The sequence below is a fragment of the Micromesistius poutassou genome, assembly GCF_964030765.1.
Source record: "Micromesistius poutassou genome assembly, chromosome: 24".
Lineage (NCBI taxonomy): Eukaryota > Metazoa > Chordata > Actinopteri > Gadiformes > Gadidae > Micromesistius > Micromesistius poutassou.
The window spans coordinates 445,804-468,044 of NC_140294.1; the positions used below are offsets into that span (position 1 = coordinate 445,804).

At 51.2% G+C, this 22,241-nt stretch overlaps 3 protein-coding genes across 4 annotated transcripts; all 3 read left to right on the forward strand.

Moving 5' to 3' along the window:
• Positions 1-293: 293 nt before the first annotated feature.
• LOC311369623 (uncharacterized protein) lies at positions 294-3,433 on the forward strand (the record flags this gene model as incomplete). Of its 2 annotated transcripts, XM_084487844.1 has the most annotated exons (7): positions 294-427; positions 1,194-1,271; positions 1,440-1,649; positions 1,805-2,026; positions 2,136-2,273; positions 2,650-3,031; positions 3,195-3,433. In XM_084487844.1, exons 2-7 carry the CDS (start codon positions 1,269-1,271, stop codon positions 3,431-3,433), a joined length of 1,194 nt encoding a protein of 397 aa, XP_084343970.1. In that variant the 5' UTR covers positions 294-427; positions 1,194-1,268. The 2 variants fall into 2 exon arrangements, with proteins under 2 accessions (XP_084343970.1, XP_084343971.1); XM_084487845.1 differs by lacking the exon at positions 1,194-1,271 and having other exon boundaries at positions 307-427.
• A 353-nt stretch (positions 3,434-3,786) lies between these two features.
• lipt1 (lipoyltransferase 1) lies at positions 3,787-5,624 on the forward strand. The gene is made up of 3 exons (XM_084487846.1): positions 3,787-4,299; positions 4,690-4,911; positions 5,179-5,624. Exons 1-3 carry the CDS (start codon positions 3,792-3,794, stop codon positions 5,583-5,585), a joined length of 1,137 nt encoding a protein of 378 aa, XP_084343972.1. The 5' UTR covers positions 3,787-3,791; the 3' UTR covers positions 5,586-5,624.
• Positions 5,625-5,922: 298 nt separating this feature from the next.
• Positions 5,923-21,607, forward strand: eif5b (eukaryotic translation initiation factor 5B). Its single transcript, XM_084487811.1, has 26 exons — positions 5,923-6,062; positions 6,807-6,914; positions 7,111-7,168; positions 7,558-7,695; positions 8,488-8,962; positions 9,306-9,439; positions 10,047-10,124; positions 10,320-10,470; positions 11,318-11,416; positions 12,062-12,142; positions 12,277-12,336; positions 12,424-12,683; positions 12,783-12,890; positions 13,092-13,202; positions 13,493-13,560; positions 13,871-14,012; positions 14,278-14,409; positions 14,874-15,056; positions 16,107-16,268; positions 16,606-16,737; positions 18,144-18,275; positions 18,850-18,926; positions 19,298-19,462; positions 19,722-19,860; positions 20,314-20,475; positions 20,872-21,607. The coding sequence occupies exons 1-26, from the start codon at positions 6,028-6,030 to the stop codon at positions 20,977-20,979; spliced, it is 3,498 nt and encodes a 1,165-aa protein (XP_084343937.1). The 5' UTR covers positions 5,923-6,027; the 3' UTR covers positions 20,980-21,607.
• The last annotated feature ends 634 nt before the right edge of the window (positions 21,608-22,241 follow it).

Below are 22,241 nucleotides of genomic sequence, written 5' to 3' on the forward strand. Positions count from 1 at the left end.
CATCTTTATCTTTAACTTTGCTAAGTCCAGTTTTCACTCGGTTTATTGGATGATTCAACAAGGAAAAGGTAGGTATTAAATATATAATATAAGTATTAAATATATATTATATAATTTAAGTATTAAATATATAATTAAGTATTTACTATGAGGACCGTCGGGACCCTAAGGAGAGGAGCGGGAGCGGCCCAGCAGGGGGCGCTGCGGGGGCACCGAGTTCAGGGAGCAGCGGAGAAGAAGAGCAGCAGACTGGGAACGGAGCGGGTCCAGAGCGGGTCCAGAGAGGGTCTAGAGAGGGTCCAGAGCGGGTCCAGAGCCGGGCCAGAGAGGCTCCAGAGAGGCTCCAGAGAGGGTCCAGAGAGGGTCCAGGGTCTCCTCCAGACCGCAGATCGGAGGAGCATCCCCCAGATGAGCACGTCCACAGCCCGTGAGTGGTTAGCTGCTGTTACACTACTTTATTACACTATAATTAGGGTTAGGGTGACTATACTATAGTTAGGTAGGTTGCTGCCTTAGCTCTTGTTACACTTAGTTTATTTCGCTAAGGTGCTTCTGTTAATTAACACAATTTTCAGTTACAGAAGAAGTTGTTTGTTATTATTATTTTTTAAACTAACCAATAGTAGTTTCCATGCATTTTAAAAATGTCAATGCACTTGAACAACAGTAGAGGCGATTGAATAATTGATTTGCATGCATAGTATACTTCACTTTCCATTGAACAATTACCCCTGTAACCCATACATTGAATCATTTTATAATGTAATCAAATGCTCAAAATATAAGGAGAAAATTATTATGCTTGCTTCATAACGTAATAGGTGAACCAAAATATCATACGTTGTAACATTGTAGGCAAAATGTTATTATATTATGCACTCAGCAATTTGTTACATTATCGTCCAGGGTTTCCACATTATAGCTATGGGTTTAATTACAATTTTTATTGCATATTGGGCCGTTGTTACACTCTGGCCTCTTACAAGCCTGTGGCATTGACTACATGTACAATACTATTACGGTTCTGTACTTGGCCTACATTGTGTCTGACCAGTGCCTCTCTCTCTCTCACACACACACACACACACACACACACACACACACACACACACACACACACACACACACACACACACACACACACACACCATCTCTTTCTTTTTGATTCTAACTTCTACACATTGCTTTTCTAGCCACTAAAATCTCTGCTGCCAAAGACAAAGCCGATTGGAGGTGCTCTTCTTCCCTACCGCTGCCCTGCCACTAACATGGTAAATAGGATTTGAGGTTATTCAATGTTTTCTCCTTTCATTAACAAATTGTGCAAAACTCCTTCCTATGACACAAACATTGACGATGTTTCACTATCATTATCACAAAAGAACACACTCGCATCACATATCAAAGTAGTAATAACAGCAAAAATGTGTTCTGTACAGGGCAGGAAACTACCACCTGTTAAAAGATGCCAAAACTGTGGCCGGTCGCTAAAGGGACACAAGCTGCCGATAGGACCAGGTTGCACCCTGGAGCCAGACCCACATCATCTACAGCGAAACACAGAAGCCCAGATTAAAAGAAGGGACGCTTTGAACTTCAGAAAAAGGCAGAGGACCCAACACCATGAAGTGTCTATGGTGGTGTCTACAGTGGGTCTCCCTGACACACACACACACACACACACACACACACACACACACACACACACACACACACACACACACACACACACACAAACACACACCATGTCAGGGAGATCTGCCATATGCAACAATAGTAACAGTAACACTTTTTTTATGCACAGGACAAGAACCAACCCCCTGTTAAAAGCTGCCAAAAATGTGGCCGGTCGCTAAAGGGACACAGGCTGCCGATAGGACCCGGTTGCACCCTGGAGCCAGACCCACATCATCTACAGCGAAACACAGAAGCCCAGATTAAAAGAAGGGACGCTTTGAACTTCAGAAAAAGGCAGAGGACCCAACAGCGAGAAGTGTCTATGGTGGTGTCTACGGTGGTGCCTACAGTGGGTCTCCCTGACGCACACACGCACGCACACACACACACACACCCCCCATGTCAGGGAGATCTGCCATATACAACAAGAGTAACAGTAACACTTTTTTTATGCACAGGACAAGAACCAACCCCCTGTTAAAAGCTGCCAAAAAGGTGGACGAGGCCTGAAGGGACACAAGCTGCCAATAGGACCCGGTTGCACCCTGGAGCCAGACCCACACGTCCTCCAAAAAAACAAAGGCACAAGCAGCATTGTGGGTGACCACGGCCACCCCTCACACAGCCTCTTCAGTCTCCTTGGCCTCTGGAGGTGCATGTCATCCAGACAACCAGCCACAGCCTTTGGAGGCGCTGAAGGTCCATTACGACATGCACCTCCAGACTGCTGAAGCGTTTTTATTCATGTGCTTTAAAATCACTGAAGAGTCACTACAGCGTCACAGCGTCAAGTGATGCATATTACCCTGGTAACATTGTGCAATGCAATGTTACAATAACATTGTGCAATACAATGTAACCAGTTCACTTTACTGTGTGGCTGGGTCTACGTGTTTATGTCGTGCTTTTATCTCTCACTTCATTCACTCCCGACCAGTGAGCTGCAGTGTAAAACACAGTCTTGTGTTTCAGAGTTCCGTAACCACGGCCACACTGCGAGGTGAAGAAAGGGGCGGAGCCTTACTGCCCCGGGGCCTCCGGTGTTCGGCGTGCGGCCGGCCGTCCTCTAGCCACGCCCTCCTGCTGGCCCACACGGCCGCCGCCCATCCGACCAGGCTGGACCGCACGGCGGTGGGTCGCCTCGGCAACGTCCTGGCCTATCAGGAGACGGCGAGGCTGTTCCACTGCTCCGCCTGCTTATTCACCTGCGGACGCTTCGCCAAGCTGTTCACGCACGTCCTCGCCACGCACTGTGGCCGCCCCGCAGGGGGGGAGGAGGAGGAGGAGCAGGAGGAGGGCGGGCCCCTGGAGGAGGAGGAGGAGGAGGAGAAGGAGCAGGGCGGGCCCCTGAGAGGTGAGCCCCTCCCCCACCTGGGGGCGGAGCTGTAGATCTACCTGTAGTGTTCACCTGGTCCTAACCTGTGTGTGTGTGTGTGTGTGTGTGTGTGTGTGTGTGTGTGTGTGTGTGTGTGTGTGTGTGTGTGTGTGTGTGTGTGTTGTCATGTCTGTCTCTCCAGGCGCGGCCCTCAACCACGTGGTGACGGTGCACCGGCCGGCCCGCTACGGCTGCCCCTACTGCCCCTTCACCGCCCACCGCCTCAGTGGCTTCAGGAGGCACTGCCAGCTCTGCAGGGGAGGGGGGGGCGGGGAGGAGGGGGGAGTGGAGAAGAAGGAGGAGGAGGGGGAGGAGAGGAGCAGGGAGGAGGAGGAGGAGGTGAAGAACATTGTTGAGGAAGAAGAGGAGCAGGACGAGTAGGGTACCACTGAAGCGCTAGCCTCCCGCTAGCTAGGTGGTTTATGAGGGATTTCTGATGTTTATATTTTTCTAAACTATTAAAATGAAAACGGTCACATGCGTCACTTCCGCCCCCTGGTGTCTGGAGGCTGACATGGAGCCTGATGCAGACCCATCGTCCCCCGGCCTCATATCAGTCCTCCGCCGGTAGGTGGCAGCACCTCCGTGGGGCCCCATACCCGGCAGAGGCCGAGAAGTAGAATGACCCTCCCCATGGAATACCTAACCTGTCTGTGACTCGTAACTCTTATCAGTAAGCCTAACCTTATCAATGGGCCGTAAAAGCTTTAATCACTGAGTTCTGATCGCCGAGGCCGCCATGGTGCTGCGGTCTCTGTGTGTCCTGCGGGCCCAGGCCGGCGCCTCTCTGAGCGGCCTGCCTGCCGCGCTGCTCCCCGGCGGCTCGGGGCTCGACCCCGCCGGCTCGGGGCTCGTCCTCCGGTCGCTGTCCACGGACGTTTTCCAGAACCTGGCCCTGGAGGACTGGATCCACGACAACGTGGACCTCCAGAGCCGCAGCATCCTGCTGCTGTGGAGGAACTCGGCCGCGGTGGTGGTGGGTCGGCATCAGAACCCGTGGCAGGAGTGCGACCTCCGGCTGATGCGGCGCAGCGGGGTGCCCATGGCCCGGCGGCGCAGCGGCGGTGGGACGGTGTTCCACGACCCGGGGAACCTCAACCTCACCTTCTTCAGCTCCAGGAAGAACTACGACCGCGTCCGGAACCTGCGGGTGGTCACCGGGGCTCTGAGGGCGCTGCGGCCGGGGATCGACGTCCGGGCGACGGAGCGCTTCGACATCCTACTGGACGGTCACTACAAGATATCAGGTGGGCAGAACTTTATTCATTCATATTATTGATCCATATGTGATTGATCCATATGTTATGGAACTATATGATATTGATATTGATCTATATGTTATTGATATGTACGTTGTGTATGTTGTTCATCGATATGTTTTAGATTTGTATATGAATGTGATCAAGGTTGTGTTGATGTGTTGTTGATGTGACGGGTGGTTATTGACGGGTTGTTGTTGACGGGTTATTGATGTGTTATCGATGGTTGTTGTTGTGTTGTTGATGTGTTGTTGCTGTGTTATTGATGTGTTATCGATGGTTGTTGTTGTGTTGTTGTGTTATCGATGGTTGTTGTGTTGCTGTTGCGGTTGTTGTTGTTGTTGGGTTGTTGACATTGTTTGGTGATAATGGTATCAGGCACGGCGGCTAAGCTGGGCCGCACCGCTGCCTACCACCACTGCACCCTGCTGTGTTCTGCCGACCGGCAGCTGCTGTCCTCTCTGCTCCGCCCCACCTGCAACGGTATCCATAGCAACGCCACCGCCAGCCTCCCCGCCCCCGTTCAGAACCTGATGGACCACGACCCCTCCCTGACCCACGAGAGCATCCTCCAGCAGCTGGCAGAGCAGTACCTAACAGGTACTCTCTCCTACCTGTCTCACTGTCTCTGATCTCCTTAACCCCTCGTTAACCCTCCCCTCGTTAACCTCTTGTTAACCCTCCCCTTGTTAAGCCCTCGTTAACCATTACCTCGTTAACCCTCCCCTCATTAACCGTCCCGTCGTTAACCCTCCCCTGGTTAAGCCCTGGTTACCCCCTGGTTAAGCCCTGGTTAAGCCCTGGTTACCCCCTGGTTACCCCCTGGTTATACCCCTGGTTAAGCCCTGGTTCCCGGTGTGTCCTCAGAGTTCGGGTCGGGGGGCGGCTCCGTGGTGCCGGTGCAGCCCGCTGACCAGACCTTCGGGGGGATAGACGGCGGCGCGGCGACGCTGCGGGGCTGGGACTGGACCCACGGCCGGACGCCGCGCTTCAGCGTGGACACCACCCTGCACCTGGCCGACGGCGCCGGCGTCTCCCCGGCGACGGTGCACCTGGAGGTGAAGGCGGGCCGAGTGGAGGTGTGCCGGCTGGGCGTGGCCCCGGCCTGGCTCCCCGGGGGGCCCCCCGCCCGGCTGGCCTCCCTGCTGCTGGGGGCCCGCTTCTGCCCCTCAGAAGCGGCGGCCATCGCGGCGGCCTTCCTGAGGACCGAGGGCTGCGGGGCCCCGGGGGCCCGACTGAGGGACCTCTGTGACAAGATGGTGGCTCTCATGTGAATCAATAAAGTTATGTTTTTATATGATGTAAAGAAAATAAAGATTTATAACAAGTCCTTGGATTGTGTGTTTGTTTGTATGTGTGTGTAAATTGATGTTCTTAGTAAATTCAGTAACGCAAACGTTCCTAATCGATAACTTTTTATTTCACGGACGAGCGTAACAAGCGCCCCTTTTAATTACGTAGCAACCAGGCAGCGGAATGCGCACTGCTGCGCAATAGGACGCAGAATGCGCAATAGGACGCATAATGCGCACTGCTGCGCGATAGGACGCGTATTGCGCACTGCTGCGCGATAGGAAGCAGAATGCGCACTGCTGCGCAATAGGACGCTCTGGAATGCTCAGCGAGGCGCCAGCCGCGCACGCAGCTCTCCTGAGCCGACCATATGCTGGTGTGAACGGCGCTGTTAGCATCTCAGGCTGAAGCTACTTCACCACGATGGGCAAAAAACAGAAGAAGGCTGCGGATGACAGGTGAGCCCGGTGTTAGTCCGCGGCTACACTAGCCCCGCTAGCCGGTAGCTCCGCGGATAGCTGGAGGGAAGATGTTAAAAACGCAGCTAACGCTAAAGGGCTAGCTAGTGGCTAGCTGTGTGTGTGTGTGTGTGTGTGTGTGTGTGTGTGTGTGTGTGTGTGTGTGTGTGTGTGTGTGTGTGTGTGTGTGTGTGTGTGTGTGTGTGTGTGTGTGTGTGTGTGTCGCCAGCTCATCCTTTTCATTGTGTTTATTGTCTCCTCCATTCACCCTCTTTGACAACGAGGTGGGGGAGAGATGAAAAGATCTGTCTCTCTCTCCCTCTGTCAGTCAGTCTGTCTCTCCCTCTGTCTGTCTGTCTGCCTTCCTCCCTCTCTGTCTGTCTCTCCCTCTGTCTGTCTGTCTCTCCCTCCCTCCCTCTCTGTATGTCTGTATCTCCCTCTGTCTGTCTGTCTGTCCCTCCCTCTCTGTCTGTCTGTCTCTCCCTCACTCCCTCTCTGTCTGTCCGTCTCCCTCCCTCTCTAATGTGGGCTCTAGGAGGTTTCTATTGTGGGCTCTAGGAGGGTTCTAATGTGGGCTCTGATGTGGGCTCTAGGGGGGTTCTAATGTGGGCTCTAGGAGGGTTCTATTGTGGACTCTAGGAGGGTTCTATTGTGGGCTCTGATGTGGGCTCTAGGAGGGTTCTATTGTGGGCTCTGATGTGGGCTCTAGGAGGGTTCTAATGTGGGCTCTGATGTGGGCTCTAGGGACGAGGACCTGGATGCCCTGGCCGCTCAGATTGAGGGCGCTGGCTCCAACAAGGAGCCGGGGAAAGGCAAGAAGAAGAAGAAAGCTCAGAAGAAGGACGACTTTGAGTAAGTTCTGTCTGATCTGTCTGTCTACCAGTCTTGTATAACATGTCTCTCTGTCTGTCTACCAGTCTTGTATAACATGTCTCTCTGTCTGTCTACCAGTCTTGCATAACCTGTCTCTCTGTCTGTCTACCAGTCTTGTATAACCTGTCTCTCTGTCTGTCTACCAGTCTTGTATAACCTGTCTCTCTGTCTTCAGTGAGGATGAAATCCTGAAGGAGCTGGAAGACCTGACCCTGGAAACCCTCGGAGAACAGGTGAGTCCGCATCTCCATGGTAACCAGGTGAGTCTGCATCTCCGTGGTAACCAGGTGAGTCTGCATCTCCATGGTAACCAGGTGAGACCCCATCTCCATGGTTACCAGGTGAGACCGAATCTCCATGGTTACCAGATGTGAAAGGACTCGCAGGTTGGTTTGCTGGTTTGCTAGATGTTGAGACCATGTAGACCATGTACCATGTGGTCTACATGTTTAGACCATGTAGACCACGTACCATTTGGACTAGATGTTGAGAACATGTAGACCACGTACCATTTGGACTAGATGTTGAGAACATGTAGACCACGTACCATGTGGACTAGATGTTGAGAACAGGACCTCCAGGTGACCCTTGGTTGATGCGTCTTGTGTTTGTGATTGAGCAGAAACCAGAGACCACAGAAGAAGAGCTGGCAGAACCTCCGAAACCAGAAAAGAAGAAAACCAGGAAGGGCAAGAAGGGAGGTGTTGGAGAGGAGGAGGAGGATGAGGAGGCCAAGAAGACACGGCCCCAAGGGAAAAAGGTAGGTCTGTAGTAGTAGTACCAGAGTTATAGTACTCTGAGTACCTCCAGTACTATAAGAGTGGTACTCCAGTAGGCAGAGTCAGGGTCAGGTCTCTGAGGTGTATTAGTAGTGCAGTATGTTAGTTTTTTTTTAATAGAAATTGCAGAACACCTGGATACATATGTGGACATTATTTTCTATTTGACCAATTTGTGTATTTTTTTTTAAGGGGAAATTTCAAAGTTCTCACTAACAAAGTGTTTTTTTTTTGGAGAGAAATTATGAATAAATGCATCATGTTTTCAAACTCTAAAATAATCGTTTGAATAATCGAGATTTCAATATTGACCAAAATAATCGTGATTATGTTTTTTTCCATAATCAAGTAGCCCTAGTACTACTGCTGTATTAGTTAGTATTACAGTGTTAGTTATATTACTGTAGTCCTACTGCTGTATAAGTAGTATTACAGTGTTAGTTATATTACTGTAGTACTACTGCTGTATTAGTAGTATTACAGTATGTTATATTATTGTAATTCTACTGCTGTATTAGTAGTATTACAGTGTTAGTTATGTTACTGTAGTACTACGGCTGTATTAGTATTACAGTATGTTATATTATTGTAATACTACTGCTGTATTAGTAGTATTACAGTATGTTATATTATTGTAATACTACTGCTGTATTAGTAGTATTACAGTATGTTATATTATTGTAATACTACTGCTGTATTAGTAGTATTACAGTATGTTATATTACTGTAATCTAGCGGAGCTATTTTAATCAGTCCCCTCTTCCTCTCCTCAGGCGGCCGGCCTCTCTGACGATGAGGAGCTGCAGGGAGGAGGAGGAGCAGCAGCAGCAGGAGGAGGAGGAGGTGGGAAGGCCGACCGGAAACCCTCAGCATCAGAGGAGGAAGAGGAGGAGGCCAGAGGAGGACAGAAGGACGAGTCTGAGGAGGAGGAGACGAACAGGAAAGACAAGAAGAAGAAAGGGAAGGTGTTGAAGGCAGAGAGTGGAGAGGAGGAGGAGGAGGAGGAGGAGCAGCAGGAGGAGCAGGAGGGAGTCAAGATGAAAACGGCCGCGCAGAAGAAGGCGGAGAAGAAGGAGAGGGACAAGAAGAAGAAGGAGGAGGACCGTCTGAAACACAAGAAGCTGAAGGAGAAGGAGGAGGCGGAGCCTAAGAAGGACAAGGAGCCGCCCAAGAAGACAGAAGCCACACCCACTCCAGCTCAGCCAATCGTGGAAGAGGAACCAGAAGCAGCAGAGCCAATGGGAGAAGGTAAGAGTGAAAGTGAAGTCTCCTTGACCAGAGGCGTCCGTGAGCCGTGGTGTGCACGCTACATGCTACCTGTCCCCACGCTACATGTCCCCACGCTACATGCTACCTGTCCCCACGCTACATGTCCCCACACTACATGCTACAAGCTACCTGTCCCCACACTACATGCTACAAGCTACATGTCCCCACACTACATGCTACAAGCTACCTGTCCCCACACTACATGCTACAAGCTACCTGTCCCCATGCTACATGCTACAAGCTACCTGTCCCCATACTGCATGCTACCTGTCCCCACGCTACATGCTACCTGTCCCCACTGAGGTCCTGTGCTCCTCTGCAGAGGAGACGGAGGGCGTGAAGAAGAAGGACAAGAAGAAGAAGAAGGGGGAGAAGGGGGAGAAGGAGGAGAAGAAGAAGGGTCTGAGTAAAGCCACCGTCAAGGCCATGCAGGAGGCGCTGGCGCAGATGAAGGAGGTGCTGTCATCATCTAACCTCACTCACTAACCCCCACTAACTAATGCTAGTGAACCACTAACTAACCCCCACTAACTAACCCTAGTGAACCACTAACTAACCCCCACTAACTAACTAGTGAACCACTCACTAACCAGACACTAACTAACGCTAGTGAACCACTAACGCTAGTGAACCACTAACTAACCCTAGTGAACCACTAACGCTAGTGAACCACTAACTAACCCTAGTGAACCACTAACTACCCCTCACTAACTAACCCTAGTGAACCACTAACTAACCCCCACTAACTTACCCTAGTGAACTACTAACTAACCCTTACTAACTAACCCTACTGAACCACTAACTAACCGCCACTAACTAACCCTACTGAACCACTAACTAACTGCCACTAACTAACCCTAGTGAACCACTAACTAACCCCCACTAACTAACCCTAGTGAACCACTTACTAACCCCCACTAACTAACCCTAGTGAACCACTAACTAACCCCCACTAACTAACCCTAGTGAACCACTAACTATCCCTAGTGATTGGACATGAATTAACAAGGTGACTGATGGATGTGATGTCTGGATGTGAGTTAACGAGGCTTTTGGGTTTCAGGAGGAAGAGTTGGTCAAGAGGGAGGAAGAGGAGAGATTACGAAAAATAGAAGAGATGGAAACACAGAGACTGGAGCAGGTACACACACACACACACACACACACACACACACACACACACACACACACACACACACACACACACACACACACACACACACACACACACACACACACACACACACACACACACACACGCACACGCGCACACTGACAGGCACACACTCAGTCTCAGCCTCGTGTGACCTTTGACCTGTGACCTGGGACCTGCCAGGAGCGGTTGGACCTGGAGAAGAGGGAGAAGAAGAAGCAGAAGGAGAAGGAGAGGAAGGAGCGTCTGAAGAAGGAGGGCAAGCTGCTGACCAAGTCCCAGAAGGAGGCGCGCGCCCGGGCCGAGGCCACGCTCAGGATGCTGCAGGCCCAGGGTCAGACCTAACCCCTCACTGTGTGTGTGTGTGTGTGTGTGTGTGTGTGTGTGTGTGTGTGTGTGTGTGTGTGTGTGTGTGTGTGTGTGTGTGTGTGTGTGTGTGTGTGTGTGTGTGTGTGTGTGTGTGTGGCCTTCATCCACCAGCCTCAACCCTAACTGAACGTTCACACGATTTGATTTAGTAGCGCGACACTTTCGCTAGAGTTGAAATATTTGAATTTTTTGAATATTAGAATTTTGCTGCGACAGTCGCGTGATGACAGCCAATCAGCGTTCACTCCCTGAGTGACATAGCGTAACAGCCAATCAGCGTTCACTCCCTGAGTGACGTAACAGCCAATCAGTGTTCAACCGGCCAACCGTTCTCTGCACTCCGCAGTGAACCGCAGCTTGGAGGAGAAAGTGATTGTTGCCGTTTGCGACTCACAGAGCTCTATATATAATACTATATGATATTATATAATATAATATATAAATATCTTTATAACGTAATATATAATATCACGGCCAAAAGCTGTGTGCTCCTCCGGCTGATATTATGAATAGACTGCGTCGGCTTCTCCGACATCTCTGCTAGGCCTACTTCCACAACAACTGAACTTCATCATACACGCTCGCCTGATTAAACTTGCACAAATCATGAACAGCGACAGATTTGTGACTTGTCGCGCGACAAAACTCAGGCGCGCCACCGCGACCAGGAGACCGATGTGGGGTTTGGTGTGAACGCACAGTAACCCCTCACTCATACTGTGTGTGGGTGGGTGGGTGGGCGGCCTTCATCCACCAGCCTAACCCCTCACTGATACTGTGTGTGTGTGTGTGTGTGTGTGTGTGCGCTCTAGGTGTTGAAGTGCCATGCAAAGACTCCATGCCAAAAAAGAAGCCGGTTTACGGAGACAAGAGGAAGAAGAAACCTACAGCCACGACGGCCCCGACTGAAGGTACAGCACCACTCCACAGCTAGTTCAGTTAGTTCACCTCCTCAGCCAGTTAACCTCTTCATACGGTGACGTGATCTTCACAGCAGACCCCACTGATCCCACCAGTCCAAACCACAGCCCTCCACTCCAGGCCAGAGGCTCCACTGTGGTGTCTGATCCTATAGCAACACCACCAGCGGACCGTCCAGTGTCTGGACTGTTACCCTTTATAACATGACTCGCGCTTCAGCAGCCAGTAACATGACAGGAAGAAAACACAGAACCAGAATTAAAGTTAGAATAATAATACCACTTTGTTAAACTTATCCCAAACTCTAACAACTGGCGTACTGTTTATTGTAATGTATTATTTATTATTATTATTATAACAAAAGGGTGAGGAAGCCTGGGCCAGCCACGCATTGGGCCGTCGAAGCCAGGACTTCCTCCTAACCTAACCTGTCTGTCTCTCACTGAGCGCAGCTGGTTGATGTGGTGTGTCTGTCTGTCTGTCTGTCTGTCTGTCTGTCTATCTCTCACTGAGCGCAGCTGGTTGATGTGGTGTGTCTGTCTGTCACTGAGAGCAGCTGGTTGATGTGGTCTGTCTGTCTGTCTGTCTGTCTGTCACTGAGAGCAGCTGGTTGATGTGGTCCGTCTGTGTCTTAGGGGCCCCTGAGTCGCCGTCCCCTGTGTCCCCTGAGGCCCCTGAGGTCCCCGCCGCGGTGGAGGAGGTCACCCCACAGCCAGGTGAGGACTGACCCCACGACCCCTGACCCCACGACCCCTGACCCCACGACCCCTGACCCCACGGCTTCTGGTCTCCTCTCGGCCGCCGTTGAGCCTGGAACGGCTAACTGGAATCTCTCTCTCTCTCTCTTTAGAGGTGAAGGCTGAACCAGCAGTAGATGACTGGGAGGCCATCGTCAGTGATGAGGACAAAGGTGAATATACAAAGAATACATCATGTTTATGACATAGGAGTGAGGTGGAGGGGGTCCTCACTAAGTGTGTGTGTGTGTGTGTGTCAGACCTGAAGAAGGTGCACATCGAGGTGAAGGAGACTCCTCCTCTCCCTCCGCCCACCAAGGAAGCCAGCGAGGAGGAGGAGGAGGACGACGACGAGGAGGAGGAGGAGAGCGAGGAGGAAGAGGAGGAGGAGCAGGGGAAAGGAGGAGGGAAGGACAGCGAGGAGGAGGATGAGGAGGAGGAGAGCAGCGACAGCAGCGAGGAGGAGGACGGCCGCACCAAGGAGGAGCTGCTCTACGACCGCGCTAAGAAGCGCATCGAGGTGCGCCGCCGCCGCCGCCGCGTCACGCCGCGTCACGCCGCCCCGGGCTGCGCTGGACCGACCCATAACACGCTGTGATTGGCCCGTGTGTTTCCACAGAAACGGCGGGCAGAGAACATGAAGAACCTGGACCTGGAGCGGCTGCGGTCTCCTGTGGTCTGTGTCCTGGGGCACGTCGACACTGGCAAGACCAAGATCCTGGACAAGGTGGGGCGCTCAGCTAGCCTTAGCCGCTAGCACCTACTTGCTAGCACCTAGCAGCCAGCCCCTTGCTGCTCGCTCCAAGCTCTGTGAATACTAGCGTTATGTAGTATTTAAACGTGTGTGTGTGTGTGTGTGTGTGTGTGTGTGTGTGTGTGTGTGTGTGTGTGTGTGTGTGTGTGTGTGTGTGTGTGTGTGTGTGTCTAGCTGCGTCACACTAACGTGCAGGACGGGGAGGCCGGTGGGATCACTCAGCAGATCGGAGCGACCAACGTTCCGCTGGAGACGATCATAGAGCAGACCAGGATGGTCAAGAGCGTACGTTAACTATAACATGTATAACATATGTAAGGGATAATGTATAGAACGCCAGTCATTTAGCTAGTTAACTGGTCTTAACGTGTTATGCTAGTTAACTCGTCTTAATGTGTTGTGTACTTGTTAACTGGTCTTATTGTGTTATGCTAGTTAACTGGTCTTACCACAGTAAGACGTGTCTTAACTGGTCTTAATGTGTTATACTAGGTAAATTGTCTTAATGTGTTGTGTACTAGTTAACTTGTCTTAATGTGTTCTACTAGTTAACTGGTCTTGTGTTCTGGTTCCAGTTCGATAAAGACACCATTAAGATTCCTGGTATGCTCATCATCGACACTCCGGGTCACGAGTCCTTCAGGTAATCTCAACCAGCTGGTGCTAGTTAACACCTCCTTAACTAGCTGGTTTCTTGAGCTCGACCTGGTTGTCTGTCTGTCTATCTTCAGTAACCATTCTCTCTCTCCCTGTCTGTCTGCAGTAACCTGTCTCTCTCTCTCTCCCTGTCTGTCTGCAGTAACCTGTATGTGTGCAGTAACCCGTCTCTCTCTCTCCCTGTCTGTCTGCAGTAACCTGTCTGTGTGCAGTAACCCGTCTCTCTCTCTCCCTGTCTGTCTGCAGTAACCTGTCTGTGTGCAGTAACCTGTCTCTCTCTCCCTGTCTGTGTGCAGTAACCTGAGGAACCGCGGCTCCTCTCTGTGTGACATCGCCATCCTGGTGGTGGACATCATGCACGGCCTGGAGCCCCAGACCCTGGAGTCCATCAACCTGCTGAAGGAAAAGAAGTGTCCCTTCATCGTGGCCCTCAACAAGGTACCAGGGGCCCTCAGCACTAGGGGCTCTTCATAGGGGCCCCCAACACAGTACTAATGACCCTTGTAGATGATCATACGTATAACTACAACTCAACACAAACTACACCTTCACACAGCCTCTACTGTAAACTACACCTTAACGTGTGTGTGTGTGTGTGTGTGTGTGTGTGTGTGTGTGTGTGTGTGTGTGTGTGTGTGTGTGTGTGTGTGTGTGTGTGTGTGTGTGTGTGTGTGTGTGTGTGTGTGTGTGTGTGTGTGTGCAGGTGGACCGTCTGTACGATTGGAAGAAGAGCCCAGAGACGGACGTGGTCGCCACTCTGAAGAAGCAGAAGAAAAACACCAAGGACGAGTTCGACGAGAGGACCAAGAGCATCGTGGTGGAGTTCGCCCAGCAGGTCATCTGACACGCACCCCCCTGGTCACATGACGCAACCCCCTGGTCACATGATGCAACCCCCTGGTCACATGATGCAACCCCCTGGTCACATGACGCAACCCCCCGGTCACCTGACGCAACCCCCTGGTCACATGACGCAACCCCCTGGTCACCTGAAGCAACCCCCTGGTCACCTGACGCAACCCCCTGGTCACCTGAAGCAACCCCCTGGTCACATGACTTATCCTAGCTATCTTTAGTACTTAGCATGGTGTAGCATCTTATCCTAGCTATCTTTAGTACTTAGCATGGTGTAGCATCTTATCCTAGCTATCTTTGTATCCTACGGGAAATGGGTTAACCTAGCGGTTCTAAAGTCAAATGGAAGCTAAATGTAACCGATTAGGACAGCTGGATCAGAAGCTCTGCTTTAACGTGTGTGTGTGTGTGTGTGTGTGTGTGTGTGTGTGTGTGTGTGTGTAGGGGCTGAATGCCGCCCTGTTCCATGAGAACAAGGACCCCCGTACCTTCGTGTCCATGGTGCCGACGTCAGCCCACAGCGGCGACGGGATGGGGAACCTGATCGGGCTGCTGGTGGAGCTCACCCAGACCATGCTGGCCCGCCGCCTGGCCCACTGCGATGAGCTGCGGGCGCAGGTCATGGAGGTGGGCCATATCTAGATCTATAGAGCTATATCTAGAGCTATAGACGAGCTGCGGTGTTGACGGTCCACTTATGTATTGTTGATGGTTCACTAACATGGTGTTGATGGTCCACTAACATGGTGTTGATTGTCCACTAACATGTCGTTGATGGTCCACTTATGTATTGTTGATGGTCCACTAACGTGTTGATGGTCCAGTAGCATATCGTTGATGGTCCACTAACATGGTGTTGATGGTCCACTAACGTGTCGTTGATGGTCCACTAACATGTCGTTGATGGTTCGCTAACATGTTGTTGATGGTCCACTAAATTGTCATTGATGGTCCACTAAATTGTCATTGATGGTCCACTAAAATGGTGTTGATGATCCACTAACATGTTGTTGATGGTCCACTAACATGTTGTTGATGCTCCACTAACATGTCATTGATGGTCCACTAACATGTCGTTGATGGTCCACTAACATGTCGTTGATGGTCCACTAACATGTTGTTGATGGTTCGCTAACATGTCGTTGATGGTCCACTAACATGTCGTTGATGGTCCACTAACATGTCGTTGATGGTCCACTAACATGTTGTTGATGGTTCGCTAACATGTTGTTGATGGTCCACTAAATTGTCATTGATGGTCCACTTAAATGTTGATGGTCCACTAACATGGTGTTGATGGTCCACTAACATGGTGTTGCTGGTCCACTAACATGTCGTTGATGGTCCACTGACATGTCATTGATGGTCCACTAACATGTCGTTGACGGTCCACTGACATGTCGTAGACGGTCCACTGACATGTCATTGATGGTCCACTAACATAGTGTTGATGTTCCACTAAAATGTCAATGGTCCACTAACATGGTGTTGATGTTCCACTAACATGTTGATGGTCCACTAACATGTCATTGATGGTCCACTAACATAGTGTTGATGGTCCACTAACATGTCGTTGATGGTCCACTAACATGTCATTTATGGTCCACTAACATAGTGTTGATGGTCCACTAACATGTCATTGATGGTCCACTAACATGGTGTTAACATGTCCTCCAGGTGAAGGCCCTGCCGGGGATGGGGACCACCATCGATGTGATCCTGATCAACGGGACCCTGAGGGAGGGGGAGACCATCATCGTGCCAGGGGTGGATGGACCAATCATCACGCAGATCAGAGGCCTGCTGCTGCCCCCCCCCCTCAAGGAGCTGAGGGTCAAGGTACGCTCACCCACTCACTCTCACCCATTCTCGCTCTCACCCTCTCCCTCTCTGCCACTCTCACCCTAACCCTATCCCTCCCTCCCCCTCTCTCCCTCCCCCTCTCTCCCTCCCCCTCCCTCCCTTCCCCTCCCTCCCTTCCCCTCCCTCCCTTCCCCTCCCTCCTTCTCCCTCACCCTCTCTTCCTTCTCCCCTCACCCTCACCCTCTCCTCTCTCCCTCTCCCTCCCTCCTCCACCCTCACCCTCTCCTCTCTCCCTCTCCCTCTCCCTCCCTCCTCCACCCTCTCCTCTCTCCCTCCCTCCTCCACCCTCACCCTCTCCTCTCTCCCTCTCCAGAACCAGTATGAGAAGCACAAGGAGGTGAACACGTCTCAGGGGGTGAAGATCCTGGGGAAGGACCTGGAGAAGACTCTGGCCGGGCTGCCTCTGCTGGTGGCCCACAGCGACGACGAGATCCCCGTGCTGCGGGTAAGGCCCCTCAAGGCCCCCCTCAAGGCCTCCCTCAAGGCCCCTTAAGGTCCCTTAAGGCCTCCCTTAAAGCCCCCTTAAGGCCTTTGGTGTGTTCCTGATGTGTGTGTTAGTAATTTGTGATAGATAGATAGATAGTAGGGGTGTACGGTATAAACGGTATAGAAAGTACACTGGTGTGAATTTGTGCTACGGTATGGATTTTGACCATACCGTGAGACCGGTGTGACCGTAAGTAACGTAAATACAGTAACGTAACTTAATTTTCATGTGAAAAGTAAAGTTACGCGAAACTACTGAAAATATGGTAACAAAACGTAATTCCTTTTTCAATTCGGCGCAACGTTACTTTTCCCAGGGACCGATTTGACAGCGATACTGCCTTCTCAGGCAGTATGCTATTGCGCAGGCACGCAGCCTGCGCAATAGTTCCTTCACAAGCTCTCATTCACCGTACGAGACAGACGCTGGTAGCGTGAAGCTGTCTCTGCATCTCAGACATCGCTTCCGCAGGCATTTTCCAAAGCCAGTCCTTACGACAAATAAAGCCAGCGGTGGAACGAGATAACAAACGCCGTCACTGTTTACCTGTGTAACGACATGGTTCCCTTTCAAAATGTCGATAGAAAGGGCTTTAAAGAGATGATCAAAACACTCGATCCCAGGTACGCGTTACCTGCCCGCACACACACATTTCTATTGCAGTTTTGCTCACTAAATGTTCTTAAAATACTTCTGTAGGCCTACTATGAAATATTTCCTAATAATACAAAAATAGCTGCCTAACCAGTATTTTACCCCTTCAGAAGCATTTATATCGAAATTAGAATATAAAATTAACATACCGTGATATAATGCCGTACCGTCTATGCCTCAAATCATACCGTGATATAAATTTTAGTCCATACCGTACAGCCCTAATAGATTGATAACTTTATTTATCCCCAGGGGGAAATTAGGTCATCGTAGTAGCGGTACAATACAATCAGAAATACAAAAATACAATCACGAGGTAAGGGCAAATATTGATATTAAAAACAGTACAGTACACAATATGCAAACACTATATACACAATAAGATGCTTAGCAGTTAGTGTGTTAGGACGAGCTGGTGTGTGTTGGTGCGTGTTATTGTGTTAGTAATGTGTGTTACTGTGTTAGGATGAGCTGGTGCGTGTTATTGTGTTAGTAATGTGTGTTTCTGTGTTAGGACGAGCTGGTGTGTGTTATTGTGTTAGTAATGTGTGTTACTGTGTTAGGACGAGCTGGTGTGTGTTATTGTGTTAGTAATGTGTGTTACTGTGTTAGGACGAGCTGGTGTGTGTTATTGTGTTAGTAATGTGTGTTACTGTGTTAGGACGAGCTGGTGTGTGTTATTGTGTTAGTAATGTGTGTTACTGTGTTAGGACGAGCTGGTGCGCGAGCTGAAGCAGACGCTGTCGTCCTTCAAGCTGGAGGAGAAGGGCGTGTACGTCCAGGCCTCCACGCTGGGCTCCCTGGAGGCCCTGCTCGAGTTCCTCCGCACCTCCAAAGTGCCTGTAAGACTACAAACTACACCTCAACACAAACTACACCTTAACACAAACTACACCTCAACACAAACTACACCCTAACACAGCCTACTGCGAACTACACCTCAACACCAACTACACCTCAACACAGCCTCCCAAACTACATTTAAATACAAACAACATTTTAACATAAACTACTGCAACACAGCCTACTGCAAACTACACCTTAACACAAACTACACCTTAACACAAACTACACCTTAACACAAACTACACCTCAACACAAACTGCACCTCAACACAAACTACACCCTAACACAGCCTACTGCGACCTACACCCTAACACAGCCTACTGCGAACTACACCTCAACACCAACTACACCTCAACACAGCCTCCCAAACTACATTTAAATACAAACAACATTTTAACATAAACTACTGCAACACAGCCTACTGCAAACTACACCTTAACGTGTGTGTGTGTGTGTGTGTGTGTGTGTGTGTGTGTGTGTGTGTGTGTGTGTGTGTGTGTGTGTGTGTGTGTGTGTGTGTGTGTGTGTGTGTGTGTGTGTGTGTGTGTGTGTGTGTGTGTGTGTGTGTAGTACTCTGGGATCAACATCGGCCCGGTCCATAAGAAGGATGTGATGAAGGCGTCCGCCATGTTGGAACACGACCCCCAGTGAGTGGAAGGCCCTGTGTGCTAACTAGCGAGCTGTGTGCTAACTAGCCGTGTGCTAACTCCTCCTAGCTGTGTGCTAACTAGCCATGTGCTAACTCCTCCTAGCTGTGTGCTAACTAGCCGTGGGCTAACTCCTCCTAGCTGTGTGCTAACTAGCCGTGTCCTAACTCCTCCTAGCTGTGTGCTAACTAGCCATGTGCTACCTCCTCCTAGTTGTGTGCTAACTAGCCGTGTGCTACCTCCTCCTAGCTGTGTGCTAACTAGCCGTGCCCTAACTCCTCCTAGCTGTGTGCTAACTAGCCGTGTGCGAACTCCTAGCCGTGTGCTACCTCCTCCTAGCTGTGGGCTAACTAGCCGTGTGCTACCTCCAGGTATGCGGTGATCCTGGCGTTCGACGTGAAGGTGGAGCGGGACAGCCAGGAGATGGCGGACAGCCTGGGGGTCCGCGTGTTCGCTGCCGAGATCATCTACCACCTGTTTGACTCCTTCACCAAGTACCGCGAGGACTACAAGAAGGCCAAGCAGGATGAGTTCAAGTAGGTTATGGACTACAAGTAGGTCACAGGACTACCAGTAGGAGATAGGACTACAAGAAGGCCAAGCAGGACCAGTTCAAGAAGGTTATGGACTACAAGTAGGTCACAGGACTACCAGTAGGAGATAGGACTACAAGTAGGAGATAGGAGTACCAGTAGGAGATAGGAGTACCAGTAGGATGTACCTGACCTCTACCTGAGCTCTGACCTGTACCTGCGCCTTGACCTCTCCCTGACCTCTGACCTCTCCCTATGTCAGGAACATCGCTGTGTTCCCGGTCAAGCTGCGTATTCTTCCTGCCTTCATCTTCAACTCGCGGGACCCCATTGTGATGGGGGTGGTGGTGGAGGCGGGGGTCCTGCACCAGGGGACCCCCCTCTGTGTGCCCAGCAAGGCCGTAAGAACCTCTTAGAGCCCTGTGTAGCCATGGTAACCTGTGTGTATTTTGTAGCCATGGTCACCTGTGCAGTGTGTAGCCATGGTAACCTGTGTAGTGGTGTGTAGTCATGGTAACCTGTGTGGTGTGTAGCCATGGTAACCTGTGTGTAGTTTGTAGCCATAGTAACCTGTGCAGTTTGTAGCCATGGTAACCTGTGCGTTGTGTAGTTTGCAGCCATGGTAACCTGTTTGTAGCCATGGCAGCCTGTGTGTTGCGTAGCTTGTAGCCACGGTAACCCGTGCGCTGTGTAGTTTGTAGCAATGGCAGCCTGTGCGTTGCGTAGTTTGTAGCAATGGCAGCCTGTGCGTTGCGTAGTTTGTAGCCATGGTAACCCGTGCGCTGTGTAGTTTGTAGCAATGGCAGCCTGTGCATAGTGTAGTTTGTAGCCATGGTAACCCGTGCGGTATGCAGTTTGTAGACATCGGCATCGTGACGAGCATCGAGATGAACCACAAGACGGTGGAGTCGGCGAAGAAGGGCCAGGAGATCTGCGTGAAGATCGAGCCCATCCCCGGGGAGTCGCCCAAGATGTTCGGACGCCACTTTGAGGCCACGGACTTCCTCGTCAGCAAGGTACCTCCAGCGCTAGCACGCTGCGCTCACATCCAAGCCCGCTGGCATGCTAGGATGCTAGGCTAACATCCAGCCCACTAGCATGCTAGGATGCTAGGCTAACATCCAGCCCACTAGCATGCTAGGATGCTAGGCTAACATCCAGCCCACTAGCATGCTAGGATGCTAGGCTAACATCCAGCCCACTAGCATGCTAGAATGCTAGGCTAACATCCAGCCCACTAGCATGCTAGGACGCTAGGCAAACATGCATGTACTTCTTTAAGGTCCCTGCAGCATCGGGACATGTCTCTGTAGTAAAGTGGATAATGAACATCTTGGCTAACGTGCTCGTAGCGCCGTAGGGTCGCAGCGCCCCAGCTAACTGTGTGTGTGTGTGTTCGTGTGTGTGTGTAGATTACGCGCGCCTCCATCGACGCTCTGAAGAGCTGGTTCAGAGACGAGATGCAGAAGTCTGACTGGCAGCTCATCATGGAGCTGAAGAAGACCTTTGAGATCATCTGACACACACACACACACACACACACACACACACACACACACACACACACACACACACACACACACACACACACACACACACACACACACACACACACACACACACACACACACACACACACACAGTGTGCCTGCTCTAGAAACAGGAGTTTCTTCTTCTGTGTCAACTCTGGCTGCTGCCGCCACCCCCCCCCCCCCACACACACACAACAGGAAGTGATGTCATCATCCTCGTCTTCATCACCGTCCTCTTCATCCCCGCCAGAGGAAGTAGAATTGTTCCAACAGGAAGCAGGTTGACTACTACGGATGAGGCGGCCATGTTGGATTCTGACGTCAAAGGCCACGCCTCCTTGAGTCACATGACCTGAGGGCCCCGGACCCTAGGGGCCGGAGGGCTGGGGTCCCAGACCAGGGTCTGGTCTAGTCTGATTCTGGTCTGACTGGTCTAGTCTGGTTCTGGTCTGACCAGTCTAGTGTGGCTCTGGTCTGACCGGTCTAGTCTGGTTCTGGTCTGAGCCGGTCTAGTCCGGTCTGGACTCCAGCAGGGTACCAGAGTGAACCGGTCTCAATAATCAGATCTGTGCTGTTGAATATTTGCAATGCAAATCAAAACATATTAAAATGTGACAAAAAAGATGTCTCCTGGTCTCTGTAGTCCAGACCCTCTCCTGGTCTCTGTAGTCCGGTCTCTGTAGTCCAGACCCTCTCCTGGTCTCTGTAGTCCAGACCCTCTCCTGGTCTCTGTAGTCCGGTCCCTCTCCTGGTCTCTGTAGTCCGGTCCCTCTCCTGGTCTCTGTAGTCCGGTCCCTCTCCTGGTCTCTGTAGTCCAGTCCCCCTCTCCTGGTCTCTCTAGTCCAGACCCTCTCCTGGTCTCTGTAGTCCAGTCCCTCTCCTGGTCCCTCTCCTGGTCTCTGTAGTCCGGTCTCTCTCCTGGTCTCTGTAGTCCGGTCCCTCTCCTGGTCTCTCTCCTGGTCTCTGTAGTCCAGTCCCCCTCTCCTGGTCTCTGTAGTCCGGTCCCTCTCCTGGTCTCTGTAGTCCGGTCTCTCTCCTGGTCTCTGTAGTCCGGTCTCTCTCCTGGTCTCTGTAGTCCAGACCCTCTCCTGGTCTGTGTAGTATGGTCCCTCTCTCCTGGTCTCTGTAGTCCGGTCCCTCTCTCCTGGTCTCTGTAGTCTGGTCCCTCTCCTGGTCTCTAGTCCAGACCCTCTCCTGACAGGGGGAGGGGGATCTAGAGCCGGTCTCTATGCAGGTTTTGTCCGGGTATC